The following is a 21576-nucleotide window of genomic DNA, read 5'->3' as shown; positions in this document are numbered from 1 at the left end:
ATAAGATATGATATGATCTTTCTATGGTTCCTTGAGAAATATGGATGAATTGACCTAAAAAATAATGATGTACTTCATGAAAAAGCGAACTTCTATAAAGAGCCAATTTATATGGTTTATTTGATTGAAACCATAACCTGCAGTGTTGCATTCATACTTCTATCGCATCCAACAGCTACCAATCCCAAAACAAAACTACTAGGAATCATTCAACTTACAACTTAGCGGTCATTACAATAGAAAAAGGGCAAAATAAGTCTTGTAAGTAAAATTATAAGTACATATAGCATTACTTATCTATATAATTTTCAAAGACAGAGCTTTGCCCTTTTTATTTTGTTAGTTTTCTTTTGAAATAAAAATTTTATAATTTTCAACATATCAATAACTGAAATGTAAATACGTAAGATTATAGATGATTATTATAATTATTATTAAGAAGTATTTTTTAATATAGGGAAACTATTATCTTTTTATTAAATTAACCGAAGAAATTCGATTCGTATACATATAACACCAGCTGGTTCTCCACTACCTTTAATACATATAACACCAGCGTATAATCGATATATGCCTCTTTAGGAAGATTATTCACTTTTGAGAGGTCATCCACTCTAAAGACTTTCATCTTTGGGGTTTCATGGGGCGGTGCTTCAGAAGGTGAATGAAACTGCCCGAGCATTGTTTTGACAACATTACTGCTAATTTCAAGGCAATAATCAACAAATGAATTGGTCTTTAGATAGCAGATGTGTATTTCCTGTTTGTGTGAATGGGGGTGAGAAACAGTTAAACACAGGAATCTAAAGTATAGAGAGCAGAAAATTATCTACGCATGAAGCAGATGGTTTCACTTGCCAAAAAACCAATGGAAGGATCTTAAGGAAACCCAGAGGGTCCACAGTAACAAATGACATACTTTCCATAATCAAAAAAGATAACGTAAGGACATATTAATCCTTTACAAGTAATCTAATTTATTATTCATGCCATATATATATATATATATATATAGAGAGAGAGAGAGAGAGAGAGAGAGAGAGAGAGGGAGACGTTATAGGCAATGGGACGTGTATTTTCATGATAGGGAGTAAGCAATTTGATAAGATATCTGCTACAACTCATCTTAGCTTGGCTTTACCTAATCTTCTATACCCAATCGATACTTTTACCATTGTTGTGCCAGCACCAAGATCCCAAGTGTGCAGGAATAATCATATGCGTGAAATCTCATATTTTATATCTCAAGATGCAAGGAGAATGAGAAGATGATCTCAACATGGCAGATATGTTTTTTGACATTAATCCTTTATATTTGGAAATTTGGCAGCAACAAACACTAAAATGTCTTGAACCAATTTACCCTAAACCAAGAATAGGTTTTACTACCCAATGACAGCTTTTTTAATTTTGAGAACCAAAGAAAAACTACTGCTTGTTCTATGATTAAATTTTTTTGATCGGTAAATAAGATTTTTTTGATTGTAGGAATAGGCAAAAGCCATTGTATATGTAGTTTTGAGGCTGCAAACCATTGCATGGGAAATTTTAAGCTGCAGGCTGCAATTTTGACACTTGAAAAGGTATGTGCTTAATGTTATATAAGGAGATACACATGCCTGCACTGAGTGCAACCCACACATGCGCACATGAATGTGTTCTTCAACCATTTCAATTCGGATGGTTGACACTACCATGTTTTCTATCTGATCAACTACAACACAATGCCTAGACTTGAGTAGATTTTTGAATCCTTTTACTGCCAGTGCGAGTGAGATTGTTGACTGGAAAAACAATATACAACACTAGACTCCCACTGCTATTAAGCCACAGGGATGCTATAATAAGTAATGGGTCATGGTTAATAATTCATACAAGCTTATCTGAGAATTTGTATCTCACCAGTTCGTCTCTACTAGTAGATGCCTTATTCTTGCATTCTGCTTGTCTCTTTCAGTTTTTTCATGCATCTCCCTGTTTGGTGCATTTGCTAGACTTCATTGCAAGACAGAACATTTTATGACTTATTACAATGTGCTGGTTTCTAATCCTATCCTTGTCATGCTACTCATTTATCTCAGACTCTCTATTCTTCCAACTAAATATAGGCACCCTTCTCAGTTCTCTCACACACAGCATGCACAATATGCCACCCATCAACAACAGGAACCATAACCCTCTTTGTTTATACACCATAAGTCGGCCATAGGAGGCAGTAAACGAGTACTAAAATTTGGTTTCAAAATTAATAAAGAAACGAAGGCATATACCAAGTAAACAGGATGTACAACAAGAGATACCAAAAGATATGATAAATTTCTTTTGACAAGTAAAGATATGAGAAAAAAAAGATCTAAAAAAGTCAATAAAGACAGAAGCAAAACCCCTAATCATCCCATCCAACCAAAAATGGATCTCACTTAGTAACTTCTATCTAAGAAATGATACTTCAATTTCATTGAAAGTCCTAACATTCCTCCCCCTCCAAATACCTTCCAAGCAATTCAAAGAAACAATGAAGTGGGTGGGTGGTGTTGCTTTCTTTTAATTGACTTTTCTTCCTGTTTGGTGAGGCCAAGGCTTGAAGGTGAGCATACATTTAATATTTTTCCGCAGTTTGTTTTATACACTTGGGTATATCAAATCTTTCTCCTCTTTAAATTTATATAAAAAAGGCATTGGTTCAAACTAATAGAGTAAAAACCTTCTAAGCAAACCATCAAAATTTTCTTATATTCTGGCGTCCATGTCTCATTCCCTGGGCGAACTACTTTTTTAAGCAATCTTACCCGCTAGCCTCTTGATTGAAAAGTTAGATCCCCGTGCAGCATGATGACATCAAAGAAATGACAATATCAATGAAGTTTGGGGGCTTGATCTGAAAGGGCCATCTAAGTATCATTTTGCATTGTAGGTCCTTGTCACTCGTATAAGCCCAGCAAAACTAAAAATTATATAACAGATCAGAAAGAACATGTATATTCAATTTCATCAATTTCTGAAAAGCACTAAAACACTAAGATTCATTCTTATTATAAGACGAACAAGTAAAGAAAACAATAACATGTTGAACCCGAATCAAAACATGGGCATTTCTCTGAATATCAAAAGAAAGAAAACAAATTAGAACAATTCCATAAGTAGCTGACCTATATCTCAAAATCCACATAAACCCCAGAGACTCTTCATTTAATTCTTAGGCAGCAGCCTTCGCACTCCGGAAATCCCTCTTTAACTCAGCAACTCTCTTCATACAAGCCGCCTTCGACTTCCCGGGAACAGCGGCCGCAATCTTCTCCCACCTCATTGCCACATCTTTCGGAAAAGCCTTCAATGCACCAAGCAATGCAATATCTTCACCGGCACTCCACCCCACTCCAGCTTCCCCACCACCACTCTCTTTATTAGCATCACCATTCTCCAACAGCCCGCTATCCAGCACTCCAATCTCGCCCTCAGATCGCTTATCAACCGGCTTCCTCTTCTTCAAAAACTGGGCATACGAATCCCCATCATCCGTTTTCCTCTCCCCCAGCTCTTTCCCCATCTTTATCACACTCTCCACCTTATGCCTCCCCCCGAACGCCGCCGCTATTGCTTCCCACCGCCCCGGCTTCCCTACCGGATGCTTAATCAATTGCTTCCTCAATACACCAATCTCCTCCTCAGTCCACTCCTTCTCTTCCTCCACACAGAAACCACCTTCAGTCCCTCCAGTTTTGCCACCCTCGTTCTCTTCCTTCGCAAACTCACCAAAGTTTTCGACACTCGCCACCGAATAAACGCCGAATTCTTCATTTCTACGTGGTTTCTGTCTCCTTTGGGATACCCTCTTGTTGCTTTCCTCCGAAGTTTCAGTTTCTTGATTGGGGGACAGCTCGAGGATCGGACCTTGACCGACGCGGACGTCACCGCCCGTGAGGGAAACAGGGGCGAAGGGACCGAGGAAGAGAGAGAGGGAGACCCAGAAGACGAAAGATTTGAAGGGTTCGGATTGGAGGAAGAGGATTGAGACGAGGAGGAGAATGGAAGAAAAGGAAATGGTAGCGAAGAGGAATGGCTTACTGGGTTTTTGGTATGTTTGCGTATTGGGGACTGAAGAGGGGGTTGAACGAGATTGGAAGAGGAACCTCGGCCTGCTCTCTTCGTCCAAGAACTCCATCTCCGGTCAGAAGTCTCTCTGTGTCGGTCTCAGATTTCTAATTTCTTTTATAGCAAGAATAAATGAAAGAGCAATGCTAAATACCAATGCGTAATTATCATTCAATTGTTTTAAAAATAAATGAAATTTATTTTTAAAAAATTATTTTTTTATGTAAATTTTATATTTTTTTATTTTTTTAAAGTGATTTATAGTACTTACATACTCAAAATTGCATCTATCATTTCTCATTTAATAAAGAATTTTGTTACTTAATTATCCTACAAATTATATATCATACTTATTTTTATTTATTTTTAATTATTTTGATTTTATTTCTCTTAAATTAATTAAATTCTTTTACTCATTATTTATACACTATATATTTGATAAAATAAAATAAAAATAAAAAATCATGTGTAGTGTGTGGTGTGGAAATAATTAGTAGAATTTTTCTTGATTAATATTGTGACACATATGTTTTTTAGAGAGATGCTACTCATAATCATACATCACACATTTTATATATTTTAATTTTTTTTTATTTTATTCTTGCTAAACTAATTGAATTGTTCTACTTGTTATTCATACACCACATATTTATTATAGAAAAAAAAATTAAAAGAGGTGTGTTGTGTAGTGTAAGATAATAAATAGTTTTTTTTTTTATCAAGAGAAAAATAGAACCGAATACAGGTAATCTCCCGTCTCTCCCTCTTTCTCCTCAAGTCAGTTGAAGAAATTGTCTCTCTCTCTCTTCTCTCTCCTTAAGCCGCTTGATTTTTGTCCCTCTCTCTCTCTTCAAGCTCTCACTTTCTCTCACCGTTTAGGTTGTGATTCTAGTCGATGTGAATCTGATATTGTGATTGTCGTTATTCTGAATATGATGTTGTTATTCTCGTTTGCTATATCTCATGGTAACCAAACTGATTTACAAAAAAAGAAAACCATGATAACGAAGGAATCTTGGTTACATAGATCAGATCAAATGAGATAAAAGTTAAAAATTGAATAAAATATTATTATAATATAATTTTTTAATATAATTTTTATTTTTAAATTTAAAAAAATTGAATTGTTTATTATATTTTGTATGAGAATTTAAAAAAATTATAATAATTATATGAAATGAAATCATCTCATCTACCAAACCAAACTAGAAAAATCCCGGACACATCATTAGAAAGGCACTAGTTGGACATAGATGCCATGTCTAGTCAACAATCCTGAGTTCAAGCTCCAGCAGCCAACAAAATAAAGAAATCTTGGCCACATTGTAAGATCATGTGAAAGAATGAAGTTTACGAAAGAAGAGATTTTTCTGAGCCATTTCCTGAGGGGTGAGAGCTTGAGGAGAGAGAAAGAAGATGGAGTGAAAATCAGACATTTGGAGAAAGAGAGGGGGGGGGAGAAGAGTGAGGGGGGCGGGAGCGGGGGGAGAAAGAGAGATCACAAATGAGGAGGTTGCGAGATTTGATAATTTACAATCACTTCTATTTTTCACTTACTAGAAATCATACATGTCACAGATCTGTTGGAAGGTGTAAATTCTCTTTTAGCATCACATTCGGCCCCTAACCTCTCTCACTAGTTATATATATGGATCTGCCCAGAACGTGCATTTAGTGCAAATTATATTTTTTTCTTTCTTTTAATAATGTTTTAAACATCTTTAAAAATTAAAAAAATTCACAAATTCATTAATAGTTACTTCTTTAACCATTAACTAAAAAAAATTCACAAATTCATTAATAGTCACTTCTTTAACCATTAATTAAAAAAATTACAATATACGAGCGGTCAAAATGAGAGGACAAAACTATGGAGAAAGCTAGCATTTTCATATAAATATATATTAAAAAAAATGGTTACCATGCCCCGTAGTTATTCATGTGATTAATTAATCCAAATTACCACTATATAGATCCCATCATGGATTGAAATATCCATACTATAACTGCTGATTTGACTAGAGTACCTCTGCTATAGTTCAAGGTTGGGTTAAAGTAATCGTATTATACACCCAAACTGACTAAAACACTCATACACCAAATTAAATTAGACAAAAATAGCTTCGATCCAAATCAAATTAGCCGATGATAAGCAGGAATCTCTAGAATAATTTATCTTCATCTTCTCTTGAACTCCCCACTCTCCATCTACCATTTTCTTGTTTTTCATTCTTCTGTTTTTTCTCTTCTCTCGAGAAATTATAGAGCTATGTTTATTCAACAACCATGTCACGAGCTATGATAGAAATGCAAGACTGCGTCGATGTGACCTAATTTGACCACGACGCAACTTATGATGGAAAATGGAAATAACCAAAAAGACCTTCACTTTGGCACTAAGCATCCATGGCATTGTCATTGTCGTTTGTTGAAGATGGAGATTTCTGGTGGGTATTCCTACCATTAGCTTGATGGTTCTGAGATTGAGATTTTTTTTATGAAATCTATGCAAGGGACTTGATCAGATATTGTATATTTTACATGCCCGAGAGCCGAGATCCCATGTAATCTAACCAATTGGATTAGGATCTCACATCCAGGCAAAGTGCATTCCTCGAGCAAAATGCTTGATGTTGTTGCTCATCCTGGGGTTTGAGATATCTTGCCCTGCGGGATAGGAACTGTCACGTGATCCGAGCAACTTGAACGAGGATTTGATATCCTTTTGTCCAAGTGCAAGTTGTTGTTGCTATCTGAGCAAAGTGCTCGGTGTTCGAGTATGTTGCTCACCTCTGGTTCGAGCAATGCTCGAAAACATGCTCACGAACATGCGCCCACTTGATCTAATCAATATTTTAGGATTTGATCACATACTCGAGAGTCGAGCTCCCACATGAACCGAGCTCCCTTATGAGCTGATCGTATGCTTGGGTGTTGATATATCACATAATCATAACAATTTGGTTGGGGTCAAATCACATGGTCGGGAGCCAAGCAAAGTGCTCTCATTAGTTTTCCACACTAATTCATTTTTTTGTCCTACCTTTATTTTTTCCATCTGAGCTTCATGTTTCCATCTTACCTTTCATTTTCCATCATTGCATCACTTTTATGCCCTAGGTTCATTTTTACGTCCCACTTTCATTTTTTCCTCCGAGCTTTCATTTTCTGTCCTACCTTTATTTTCCGTCAATCCACATTTTTCTACCCAATGTTCATTCCTCCATTCTACCTTGTTTTTTCCATTCTAACTTCATTTTTTCGTCTTAGCATCATTTCTTTGTACTCCCATCATTGTTTAATCCTACCTTCATTTTTCTGTTCTACCTTTTTTTTCCTAGGCTCTTTTGCTTTCTGAACTTCATTTTCTGTCCTCTTATCATTTTTCTGTGCAAGCATTATTTTCTCGCTCCAAGTCCAAGCATTGTTTGCTCGCCTCTATGTTCGAGCACTTGCCTCCCGTGGTGTTTTGAAAATATCACTTTCTTGTTTTATTTTTTTTTTCAAATTTCAATAATTTTTATAGGAGTACCCTCCTACTCTCCCCGTGGTGTAAGTTGTTGTTTCTCGTCCAAGTAGACTTGAGCATTTTTGCTCAATTAGGTTCGAGCACTTTTGCTAGCACAAAGTTGAAGAATTTTGCTCGCACTTCAAGTTGCAAGCATTTTTTGCTCACCCGGAGTGCGAGCATACCTTTAGTGCTATAACTCACCCTTCTAGAAGTGAGGATTTTAGCTCTTGCACGAGCAAGATGATCTTGAATCTCGGAGCAAGCAACAAATATTTCCCCTTTGAAGAGAAATAATACTCGGAACTTAATAGAGCGAAATTGTTTATACTCTTGAGCAAAGTGCTCCCCATGGGATGAATAATAAATCATAGATTGGAGTGCCGATTCGAAAAAATTGAGTGCTATCATATAGCTTTGGATCGGCTAAATTCACAAGTTCGAGATAAGTGAACTTGAACTAACCACATTTTCCATGGGGCCCTCTTATATAGTCCTTGTTTACCAACCACACATTATAATCCTTATAAATTGGAGGTATCAATAAATGAGCCCTAAAAAAGCAGGGGCATCAATAGCTGCTAAATCTTCTACTGGTACATGGACAATTGTGTGGACCCATGGGCATACTAGTCTTGTCTTGGTAAGATATTGCCTTACCAACTAAGCTAATTAGATGCATAACTATAATGAAATATACAATCAATCAACATTTATCAACTTTAAAAAAGAGCCATAAGGAGTTGGTCAATGATGGTTGAACATGTACTTGTTGTGAGTCCAAATGAAACTCAGAGGAATTGACATACCCCAAAACATAAAATTGTGCAATATATGAACATTTTTTAAAAAAATTGTCAATATAATATGGTATGAGATGAGATGAGATGAGAATTTTATAAATAGTAATAAAATGGTTTGAGTTAAGATGTTTTATTACGTTTTGGAAAATGAGAGATAAAAAATTGAATAAAAATATTATAAAGTTAAAACATTATTTTAATATAATTTTTATTTTAAAATTTTGAAAAAGTTGTATTGTTTTTTGTACTTTGTTTGGAAGTTTAGAAAAATTGTAATGATTAAATGAAAAAAAATTTAAAATTTAAAATTGAGATGTATTTTGTGTTGGAGTGGTATTTAAAAAGAAATTATAAAAAATGTTTAAATAATCATTTCATCTCATCTAAAGTGTCGAAACATGGCCTAAAGAATTGATGACGGCTTGTTGGATAAGCCATTAATATAATATGCTACAACAGATCCTCTTTGCTTTCCTAAAATAGTATCCCCAATGGCCCAAAGTAAACAAACCAAATGCAAAGGGTGTTTTAATAATGAGAGGCGCTTCAGGCCGGATGGTTGCCAAAAATACTTTCACACCAACCAGTAGATAAGTGCCACATAGATACTCCAAAAAGATCAGAAATGAGCTCGCATCCATCTGATTGTCTCCCTCTCCTTCTTCGAATGCATCTCCCTCCCTCATCTGCATAATTTTTCTGAAAGCCCCTCTCTCTCTCTCTCTCTCTCTCCGATCTGGCCTCAACGCCAAGAAGCCCATATGTGAACAATATTGAAAATCTACCACAAAAAATTTGCCTAAACTTCCACTCAACATCATGGAGATCCCTTGCGATAAGTTCCTGAGCTAGTGGCTATTGTGAGAAATCCTGCAGGACCAAAAGAAAGGGAAAATACAACAATTTTTCTTCTTTTTTTTTTTTGTAATTTTTTTTAAAAGGAAGTAATGGACACTACCAATGGAGGGAAAACTTTCTCAACAGCACGACGAGGAACAGAGAACCCTCCATGGGTACTAGTGTCACTTGCTGTCGATGTCTTGCAAAAGTAATTGGTGGGATGCTTGCTTGAAACCCCCAATTCCAGAGGTAGGAACGTATCCTTTTGCTTTTCCTACATGATCCAACGAGAAATAACTTTGCAATTCAGAAATGGTGCAGATGGGGGGAGGCAGATGCGTATTCGAATAAGGAGAGGGAGATAATCGAGTGGATGCAGGTTCATTTTTTATCTTTTTGGAGTGTCTACATGGTATTTATCTATTGGCTGATGTGAAAGTTGTTTTGGCACCCATCAGACCTGAAGGTCTTCCCTTTAATAATTTAGTTATGAATCAATCAATGTTATGAAAATGTGGATAACACATATTGACATATCAATATTCTAACGTCTCATTTAAAGTAATAATCGCAAATAAAATGGTGCTTATTAACTAACTAACTAACTATCTAGCGGTAACTACTTTTGCACTATAAAAATTGACAACTTACATTATATTCCAACAATCAGCACTTGTTTGGATTGGAAACTCACCTCAACTCATCTTATCTTATTATTACAATTTTTTTAAATTCTCACACTAAATATAATAAACAATTCAACTTTTTAAAATCTCAAAACAATAATAATATTAAAAAATAATATTCTAACAATTTTTTATTCTACTATTCACAAACTATCTCAACTCATCTCTAAATTCAATTTGCTCCCATGTTAATATCTAGCTTATAAGTATAACTAAGGTGCCTTTTGGACAAAAACGCTACTTACAATCGCTTACGTAAACGGCTGCTGACGTGGAAATTTAAAAAGGACGCCGTTTTGATTTTATTGAGTTTCCCCCATTTCCCCCCAGCCCTCCCTCCTTCTCTCCAATTTCTCGAATCATCTTTCGTGTTTCTCCTTCCCCAAAGACCTCTCTGTGTTTTCGACTCCTCTCCCCCTTTCTCTCCCCAGCGAAACCCCTTCCTTCCTTTCTGTGTTTCGAAGACCCTGAAGCTATATTTCTCTCCGGCGAAACCCCTTCCTTCCTCTCTGTGTTTCGAAATGCAAAGTCCTTCCATTTCCCTTCATCCCGACTTCTCACCTCCCTTGAAGATGACCTAGGAGACCTCCATCCCTCCTGACCCTAACCCAGCCGAATTCCCTTCATCTCGAAACCCTAACCCTAACCCTAACTCTAACTCTCATCCCGAAACTCTAACCCTAACCCTAACTCTAATCCCGAAACACTAACCCTAACCCAGCCCATTTCCCTTCATCCTGAAACCCTAATCCTAGAAGAAGGTGATCAAGGCACAAGGAAGACACTCACCCCTATCCGGTCCAGGTGGAAGGCAAGTACATATCTTTTTGTATTAAGCATTTTTTTCTTATTTGCTTTTGTTTTACTTTTCAACTATTTTGGTTTGGAGTTTTTTATGGTGATCATACTTGGACTAGTGAATGGGTTGTGCCATCCAGTATACGTGCATTGTATTCCTTTTGAATGCTTGGATCATGATTGGATTAATGAATGTGTCGTGATTTGACAGTCAACAAAATTTGGGTTTATGATTCTTATTTAATCTTCTGTAATGAAGGAGTAGTATGGTTAATTTAAAGAAAGAGGAATTACTAGGTTGAGGCATAATCTATATGACCAAATAAATCACGATAGAGATGAGACCAAAATAGTAGTTGGTTAAAATGTCGGATGGCATAAAACATACCACAGAGCAAGGGAAGGAATTGGTAATTACAAACCTAGTTTAATTTATAAGGCACTTTAATTTACAATTGCGATTATTGAACTGCAAACATCAAGATTCCCATGCTCTCCTCTTTAAAGTTAGTGTAGAAGATATTCCTCATCACTATTAAAAAGGAAATAGCTTAGCTAGCAAATGTATATTTGGGAATTAGGAAGCACATTCCAGCTATGAAATGCCAAAAATATTCCCATCACTATTATAAATCAACTGCCTATGCCACAAAAACAATAAAAATAAAATAAAAAAGAACCAAGCATTAATGATATCGCAATTCATGTGGTCGAGGTGGACTTAACAACAATTTCTAAATGCCAACTTTGGAATTGTATGAATTCATGAACTTAATGTCTACATTAATTACTTCAAAATGATTCCCCTGCCAATCTACTAAGAAGACTCTTGCACAGAAAACTCCAATTCTTTACCTCAAGTCCCATGCCCATCATGTACTAGCTCCTTAAAAGCTGAGACTACTTCTACAACTACACCAGACAATGAAACTCCATGTTGTTGAAACCATTGAAAAATAAGCATATAATGAGTGTCAAGTAAAGTGTCATGTTCCTATAAAACAAAAAACAAAAAAAAAAGAAAGTAAAGTGTCATGTAGGTTGTATGAATATCCTGGGGAGAGTACAAATAACTGGCATTTTCCTATTGAAAAGTGTCATGCCCCACTTCTAGAGGCTTGTAAGATAGAGAATATGAGTATCTTGGGGAGAGTACAAATAACTTGCAAAAAATTATTTCTTAATTTTTGCAAGTTATTATTATAATTCTGAAAAAAAATTAATTGTAATTCTGTTTCTGGAAAAAACTACTACTTTGTTTATTCAACCCTGTGGATGATTTAAAAATTACTAAATGGAATTTTATCTCTGCTACATTGCTAACATTTTCTGATTTTCTGTTTTCTATGGCTTCATTGACCATTTATTTCTGCTTCACTTTTGTAATTGATGAGTTACTGGGAACTCCTAGAGGATTGGTTTATGTGTCTTTTGATATGTGTGCATTTTCATTGTGATTCTGGTTGAGGTTAAAATGTCGTCATCATCACTATCTTCTTCATCCTTTGGCAAACGTACTTTGCCTCCTCCCTTGTGCTTCTATGAGGTTGAAGCCATATTGAGATACTCAAATGTTGGAAATATTTTCAAAATAGTATATATATAATATTTATTATTAATAATAAATATTATATATATACTATTTTGAAAATATTTCCAACAATCCCCCACCATTTTCAAAATACATCTTGATTAGAATAGGAAAACTTATACATAAATGAAGGTGTCTTTTGGACTTGAACCTTCACATAGTGAAAATACATCAAAGCTAACCAGAATGGCATAGTAGACAATGCTTTGAACTAGCGATTCTATACGATTAGCCGGATATATCTCACATATAAATTTTCTTCTCTTTGGGTAGTTCATAAAAGCCGACACGTGGATTGGCCTTGTGTCTATATCCTGGTTTCATGAGCGCTCTAGTGACAAAGCCTTAATTCGCATAGGAGGCGGCACCACCCCCGACACTCATATAGGTAGACTTATCAAAAGTGTCCTGTAACTAAACACTTTAACATAACCATGTTATAAGTCTATTAAGAGCTTATTGCTCAACCTCTCCTTTTCATTACAGTACCAAGCACTTCAAACTTTGGGATGATTAAATTAGTTTTAAAACTAATTTAAATATTACAGTGCTTGCAAATCACGAACATATAATGTACTTTGCTCATTGAACTCAAGTCTTGATATGTTCAAGAGTTGAGTCGAGTTTCCATTATTGGTGATTTTATTGTATTGGCTTTAAACCCATCCCCTTTGATGTCTTCCACATCAAATCCCTTGCAAGTCCTTTAGTTAATGGATCTGCCAAATTTTGACAAGATCTCACAAAATCAATTGTAATTACTCCATCTGTGAGTAATTGCCTTACATAGCTATGTCTTAATCCAATATGCCTAGACTTGCCATTATATATATGGCTATAGGCCCGCGACAGTGTAGCCTGACTGTCACAATGCAAAGATATTGGTGGCATTGGTTTTGGCCAAATAGAAATCTCTATTAATAAGTTTCTCAGCCACTCTGCCTCTTTGCTACAAGAAGCTAATGCTATAAACTCTGCTGCCATGGTAGAGTCAGTTATGCATGTCTGCTTCTTTGATCCCCAGGAGATTGCTCCTCCACCAAGGGTGAATATCCACCCACTGGTTGACTTGTGATCATCATGCTCAGTTATCCAACTGGCATCTGAGTATCCTTCTACTACCGAAGGAAATCCGCTGTACTCAATACCATAATTTATGGTATTTTTCAAATATTTGAAAATTCTTTGTACAGCTATCCAATGAATATGACTAGGGTTACTAGTGTACCTACTAAGTTTGCCTACTGCAAATGCAATATCAGGTCTAGTACATGTCATAGCATACATTAGACAACCAATAACTCTAGCATATTCAAGTTGATCCACTGCTCTCCCAGTATTAGGATACAATTTAAAATTTGAATCAAAAGGTGTAGCCATGGGTTTGCAATCAAAGTAATTAAACTTTTTTAATATTTTCTCAATATAATGTGATTGGGTTAGAGTTATACCATTATCATTTCTTATAATTCTAATACCCAAAATCACATTTGCAATACCCAAATCCTTCATATCGAAATTTGATGACAAAAATTTCTTAGTACTTTCAATGCTCATATTATCAGTGCCAAAAATCAACATGTCATCCACATATAAGCATATTATAACACCTTTATTCCCATTGAACTTGCTGTAGACACATTTATCAGATTCATGTATCCTAAAACCATTTTTCACTACAGCTTTATCAAACTTTTCGTGCCATTGTTTTGGTGCTTGTTTAAGTCCATAAAGTGACTTAACCAATTTACAAACTTTATGTTCTTGGCCAAGCATGACAAACCCCTCGGGTTGTTCCATGTAAATTTCTTCTTCTAACTCACCATTCAAGAAGGCAGTCTTAACATCCATTTGATGGATTTCAAACTTGTAGATGGCTGCTAAGGCAATCAAAGTTCTGATAGTAGCAATCCTAGCAACTGGTGCGTAGGTATCAAAATAATCTAACCCTGCCTTCTGGGTAAAACCCTTTGCTACTAGTCTTGCCTTAAACTTTTCAATTGTTCCATCTACTTTCAGTTTCCTTTTAAAAATCCATTTGCAACCAATAGGTGTCGAACCAGGGGGTAAATCTACTAATTTCCAAGTATTATTACCCATGATTGAATCCATTTCATCATTAATAGCTTCTTTCCAAAAAGCTACATCCTGAGACTTCATAGCCTCTTCATACGTCATAGGATCATTCTCAACATTGTGTGTAATCATGATTTGGTTACAAGATGAATCTCTTGTACCATCTACCAAGTACACAACAAAATCTGGTCCAAATGACTTTTCAGTTCTTACTCGTTTACTCCTTCTTGGTTCAAATGGTTCACCAGATTCACCATTATTTTCAAGTGATCTGTCTAATTCCACTATTTTATCATTAAAAAGTGGAATTTCACTGAATCTATTTTCAAAAAATTCAGCATCCCTGGATTCAATCACTGTATTGACATCAACAGAACCGTTAGGTTCCACAACTAGGAATCTATAGCCAACACTGTGATGTGCATAACCTAAGAAAATGCACTCAATGGCTTTTTGTCCTAACTTCTTTATCTTAGGTTCAGGTAATCTAACTATGGCTCGACAACCCCAAACTTTAAAATGATTTAAGTTTGGTTTTCTTTTCTTCCATAATTCATATGGAGAAACTTTAGTTTTCTTGTGGGGTATTCTATTCAAAATATAGCATGCTGTCAGCATAGCTTCTCCCCAAAAACTTTTGTTTAAACCAGAATTAGTAAGCATGGCATTAACCATTTCTACTAAAGTTCTGTTTTTCCTTTCTGCTACTCCATTTTGTTGTGGAGTGTAAGCCATAGTAGTTTCATGAATAATGCCTACAGATTCACAATAAGCAGGAAAGTGATATTCACCTCCTCTATCGGATCTAAGACATTTTATCTTGACATCACATTGATTTTCTGCTTCATTTTTATATGCCTTAAAATTATCCAAAACTTGGTCCTTTGAATGCATCAAATAAACATAGCAATATCTAGAGAAATCATCTATAAAAGTCACAAAATATTTTTTACCTCCTCTAGTAGGCGTGCTATGCATGTCACATACATCACTGTGTATTAATTGCAATAAAGATGAAGTTCTTTCTACTTTAGAAAAAGATTTTCTTGTAATTTTTGTTTGCATGCATATTCTACATTTATCTATCATATCTTTAGCATATTTAGGAATTAAACTTAAATTAACCATGTCATCAAGCTTTCTAGCATGAACATGTCCTAAACGACAATGCCATAAAGAATATGAATCAATCATATAAGCAGAAACATTCACTTTATTATTAATATTGAGTTTGAACATGCCTTCACTCAGATATCCCTTCCCCACAAAATTACCCCCTTTGGTCAGAACAAATTTATGTGACTCAAAGACTAATTTAAACCCATACTTATTCAGAAGACTACCAGATACAAGATTTTTCCTAACTTCTGGTACATGATATACATCCCTGAGAGTAAGCACTTTTCCAGATGTGAACTCCAAATCTATTGTGCCTTTGCCTTTAACTGTAGCAGTGGATGAATTTCCCATGTAGATAACGCATCCATCTTCTTCCGACTCATACTTTTTAAACAAACTCTTGTCTTTGCAAACATGTCTTGTTGCTCCTGAGTCAATCCACCAAGAGTTGTCTCCTTCGAGAATATTGACCTCAGAAATCATGGCCATAAAATTCTCTTTGGAGTCAGAGTTTTGTTGTTTCTTTTTAAGGAAACGACAATCTCTTTTATAATGGCCTGGCTTTCCACAATGAAAGTAATTTACACTCAGTTTCTTCTGATTCTTGCCTTGGAAGTAACTTTGTTTTCTTCCAAAGTCATTCTTTCTCTTCCGGTTTTCATATCCAGATTTCTTGGGTTGTCCAATTTTGTGAGTCTTCCCTTCCTCTACCATATGCATATTGGAGGTCAAAGAGTCACGCTCTTCTTTACCATCTCTGAGCCTTATTTCCTCTTCTATACGAAGATGTTGGCTTAGATCTTCCAGAGACATTTCCTCCTTTCTATGCTTTAGACTTCTTTTGTAGTCTTTCCATGATGGAGGAAGTTTATCGATAATGGATGAAACCGATATAGAATCATCCATCTTCATATTGTGTTGAGTGAATTGATCAAGAATATGCATAATTTCATTGAATTGTTCAACAATAGGCCTAGAGTCTACCATTTTATAACTGAAAAATTTGGTAGCCAGAAATTTCTTACTTGTAGCATCTTCTAAGAGATACTTAGCCTCAAGTGCGTCCCACAGATCCTTGGCGGTTGCTTTGTTCTGGTACGCGTCGAACAATGTGTCAGACATTGCATTGCAGATGTGACCCTTGCAGATGTAGTCGTCTTGTTCCCACTTGATTCTTGCCCGACTTTGAGCAATTGTCTCGTCCTCATTTGCAAACGGCCTAGGAGTGGTTAGAACATACACCACTTTAAGACTGGCCAGGAGAAAGTGCATCTTCTTTTGCCAGCGTCGAAAATTGGCTCCATCAAAACGTTCGAGTTTAACAAAATCCGCAGCAAACTCTCTCAAACTATGTGCCATTAATAATGTAATATTGTCTTAAGATTGTTGGAAATATTTTCAAAATAGTATATATATAATATTTATTATTAATAATATTTTGGGGATTTATTTTTGGAAGTTGTGAATTAGTTTGGAAAGAGAGAAGTTATGGAAACTTATAATGGCTATATTATTATGTTTTTGTTTGCAACCATAAGCCTTTAACTGGTTTAGTGGTATTGATGCTTCCCATGTAAACCCATGGACTGGGTTCGATCCACGCCTCTTCCAAAGGAAGGGTTTTTGTGGATTTATTTAGAAGCCTCTCCAAGAGGCGTGCTGTCAGCACCAATGGGTGCATGCGTGAAGCACTGCAATGTTTGGGGTTCAAGGGGCGCGCGCGAGGCACATGCAGCGAGGTGCTGCAATGCTTGGGAAAATGAAAATAAAACTCCGAAAGTGTGCGTCTCATGATTCGAACTGGTGCCATCCAGTTCAAGTGGAAGCAAGGCAACCATTGGACTAAGTCCAACTGTTGTGTCATTTGGCAACAGACATAATATATGTACTGGTTCTGAACAGTTTTCAGAAATACGAAGAGTTATAACTTTTCGTTCACAACCTTTGGTCATCTATAAATAGACCCATTGGCCTGCCATTTGAGAATGACAGAATATAATTTCGAATTCTCTCTCTCCCAAGTTCTTCACTTCTTCATATTATTAGAACTTGTTAGAATCTGTTTGTTCTCGAGAGAACAGATTTCTAATTTCTTGGTTGAATAGCAAAATCTGAGGGTATTCGGGATCTAATTTCGTGTGTGCATAACGCAGTTAGACAAACAGACTTGTTCTGGGCTTCATTGTATCTTGGAGGCAAATTTGCTTGTAACCCGTGTGCATACCGTTATTGGTGGGGGCGAATATTGTCTTAAGGAAAGCGACATTGTAACGCGCCTTGAAGCAAACTTTCTCTCACTATTGTCTGTTTTGCAGCCCCTTTGTTCCAACATCAAATACTAAGGCAAATCTAAGATGACCCTTCTTAGGGTGTCCAAAGTACTACACAAAGGTAACTACAACCCAAATAATGTAACATGTTTAATAGATTGATTAATATTACGTACATCTAACATTTTTTAAATTTTTATGCAAATATTAGAGATTACCATACTGTAAATATTTTAAGTAGGCAGATATAGAGCTACAAGAATATGCAAATAAACTGTCAAGGAATGAGGAAGAGCTCGAGAAGAGACTCTTCGATGTCAAAATCCAAGTAACTGAGCTCCGTAAGATAGTAGATGAAATTAAGAAAAGAGAGATGGTGCTATACAGTAGAAATGAGGAGGTTTGGAAAAAAAAGTTGGTGCTTCTTGAGAGAGAAGCTGTCCTAAGGCGTTCACGCACGCTGTCCCGAGTGTATTTTGGTCTTTTTGTAGTTGTTTGTTGTTATTTATTGACAAGGTAGTGGTTTATGTTTTTATAATTAGTCTGAATTTGTACTTATGTGTGATGTAAGTTACTTAGTTATTAGTTATTAGATTTGTATAATTAGTCTAAATTTGTACTTATGTCTAATTGTATAAAGGCAAATATTTGTATAATCAACTTCCATGAGAACTGAATAGAATATGACAACAATTTGGCCTTCAGGAATTGCGGTTTGATCTTTAATGGTGACAAAAACAGTATACAATTTTTTAGGACCATTGGGAACTTTACAATTGGTTGAACAGGTTTTTATACTTGACACTACGTGAACCTATATTAATGTTACTACTAGGAAATAAGAAAAATTCAATCTTGTTACACGCACAGACAATCCTGATGAGTTACTGGGAACCAAGTTACACACACAGACAATCCTGAACTTGTTGGCTTAATGTCAATGCACTATCAGTACCCAACAAACATAAATAGAACCTGTTACTTTATGGCATGTTTTATCAGTACCCGTGCACACGTAAATGAACTTGTTGGCCTAATGGCAATGCACTATCAATACCCAACTTTCATAAATGAACCTATTACTTTATGACAATGCATTATCAGTACTCGTGCACACGTAAATGAACCTGTAGGCCTAATGGCAATGCATTATCACTACCAAAAATAATTACAATCATAATAAATACATCTTCCAAAAATAATGCATTGGAAATATTGTCACTTTCCAAGCTTTCTGAATATAAACTAATTACAAAATCTTTCTTCCTCTAAAGATATTTGGAAAATAATTACAAAACAGGTCACTTGCCAAGCTTGCTTCCCACAAAAAAATATAACCACTAAGCTTTCTTCTTACAAAAATAATTACAAAACAAATCACTTGCCAAGGTTGCAAAAATTAAAATTCAACCTTCTTGCACTGGTTGTGATCCATCAGAACTTAAGGAGGTCCGGTTGTGCACCATTCAACCCAAAAAAATCTGCTAAGATTAATATATGCAAATATTACAATTAGTAGACGCAAAGTTTAATGGTATTAATGTCATCTAAATATTACAATTAGTAGATGCAAAGTTTAGAAATGTTACACTTTCTTGACTACCAAATATTATTTCTCGATTTTGGGTTCCACTACTTTCAAATACTGAGCAGTCTAGAACATGCTGTTTATAAATAACAAAATTCTTAGTAAATATTAAAGGCATGACATATTGATCACAATACAAATATTGACCAATAATGATAGGGACAAAATCATTGTTTGGTTGATAAATAGATCTATTTTTGATACCTGCACTTGTCCAGGATTGGTGATATCCACTTCTGATGGCCCATATAAATTCCTGCGAGTGCCCACTACTAGTATATCTCCTTCTGGTGTATCTCCTTCTCGCTAATAATAAAGTAAGTAGTAAATTTTTCTTTCTTTGCAAATTAACATTATAAATCTAATACACATTGACACTTTTTTTTTTATCCTCTCAATGTCAAAACATTCACCTGTTTGTGTTTCTCTCTGACTTGTGTTTTCTTTTGTTTGGTTTTAACCTTTCGCATGAGTGTCTCCATCCTGGATGCTCACCTCAGATATGGGGGTCTTCCTTTCCCTCTAACAACAAGTGGACTCTTCACTTGTTGTGAACTATCAACTATAGTTTTATCATTTGTCATCAAACCAGCATTCGAACCTATTATGGGCAAAGATTTTAAAATGTCAAAATTAAGTAGTTATAACGAACTAAACCAGATTAATAGATTTTAAAATTCATCGCATTCGAAACTGTTTGGGCTAAAGATAAGTTGCGTGTGTGCTCACGATAAAATTCAGTCATCTCCTGTATCCTCTTCTTTGCATCTTCAAATTGCTCATTAGAATCCGCCACATAAGTTATCATCCCATAACACATATTCAAAAGAATTGAATATCTATTACCATTTGGCCTCTGATCCCCTGCGTCATAGCTATTGCAAATGAACGTGTATCTCCTCTTGATGTCCTTTCTCCATCGGTCTAGAATGTACCGGTCTGGCAATGATTTTATACCGTTAGACTTGAATACGGCCAAAATATGCCTACACAGTATCCCTCTCATATGAAATAACCCATATGAACACTTAGCATTGCAGTCTTCCTCATTAAAGTCTATTGAATATGTAACCAATTTAGTGAACTCATCAATATGAACTTCATCTTCTACCAAATAACTCTTCATTACACCATCCGATGTAAGTAGGGATGAATTCAAATCGAGCACACAAATTACTTGCTGTTGACTTCCCTAAATTTAGCGTTAGTGTACAATTTTTGGAATTTCTTTTCAATTGCATATCTAGATATGCAGGAAATGACTTGGTTAAATGACTGGAATTCTGCATGATTTTTATTCTCAATTTTCTGCATTGTCAAACTGGTCAACAAACTCCTTCAAGTTTGTCTTTGAATGAACATAAATGTCAAAAAAAGCATTCATACTCTTGTTGTGCTGGCTTGTACTCATTCTAGCCCAAAAATGCTCTTTTAGGAATACTGGTACCCAATGCTCACGCTCTGCATATAAACTTTTCAACCACGCATTCTCATGCAAGTCATATGTGTTAATAAACCCAGCCCAACATTTCTCAAACTCCTTAGTAGTTTGTGTCATACACACATTTCATCAGTTGAGTTTTCAGCCCACTTTTGTAGGCAGCATATGACCCAAACTTCTCAGGGACTTTCTTCAATATATTCCACATCCATAATCTATGTCGAGTTTCTAGACAGACGGTAGCAATTGCATTTTTCATTGATCTGTCTTGATCAGTAATAATAGCCTTTAGAGTTATACCGTCCATACACTGCAACCAGGTTTGAAATAGCCATGTAAAGGTTTTCGTGTCCTCACTCGAAATCAACCTAGCTCCCAAAAGAATTGACTGTCCATGGTGGTTTACACCAACAAATGGTGCAAATGGCATCTCATACTTATTCGTTAGGTATGTGGTGTCGAATGTAACTACATCACCAAAATACTAGTAGGCTGCCCGACTACATGGATCTATCCAAAAAATATTTTTTAACCTACCGTCATCGTCTAAATCCATCAATGAAAAAAATCCATTATTCTTGTACTGCATCCTCATAAAATAATCTCGAAGTGCTCCAGTACCACCAGCGCCAAGTCGGAGATGTCGTGCTTTGTTGATGTAATTACGACAATCATTTTTCAAAAATGGGAGGTTCTCGAAGCCACCTGCGCCAACGACAAGAGATCCGTAACTCTTATTCAGTCGGATGCCAGCTAAGTCGTTT

General features: G+C 35.7%; 1 protein-coding gene across 1 annotated transcript; it reads right to left on the bottom strand.

Annotated features, from left to right (window-relative positions):
- Window positions 1-2995: 2995 nt before the first annotated feature.
- On the bottom strand, window positions 2996-4216 carry LOC109004231 (transcription factor MAMYB). The gene has a single exon (XM_018982710.2). It carries the CDS (start codon window positions 4160-4162, stop codon window positions 3197-3199), a length of 966 nt encoding a protein of 321 aa, XP_018838255.1. The 5' UTR covers window positions 4163-4216; the 3' UTR covers window positions 2996-3196.
- Between the last annotated feature and the right edge of the window lie 17360 nt (window positions 4217-21576).

Source organism: Juglans regia, chromosome 9 (genome assembly GCF_001411555.2).
Source record: "Juglans regia cultivar Chandler chromosome 9, Walnut 2.0, whole genome shotgun sequence".
Classification (NCBI taxonomy): domain Eukaryota; kingdom Viridiplantae; phylum Streptophyta; class Magnoliopsida; order Fagales; family Juglandaceae; genus Juglans; species Juglans regia.
This window is presented reverse-complemented; position numbering and strand designations above follow the sequence as displayed.

Bases quoted from the DNA above. Each gene is read 5' to 3' on its own strand.
- LOC109004231 (XM_018982710.2), bottom strand. From the start codon at position 4,162: ATGGAGTTCTTGGACGAAGAGAGCAGGCCGAGGTTCCTCTTCCAATCT.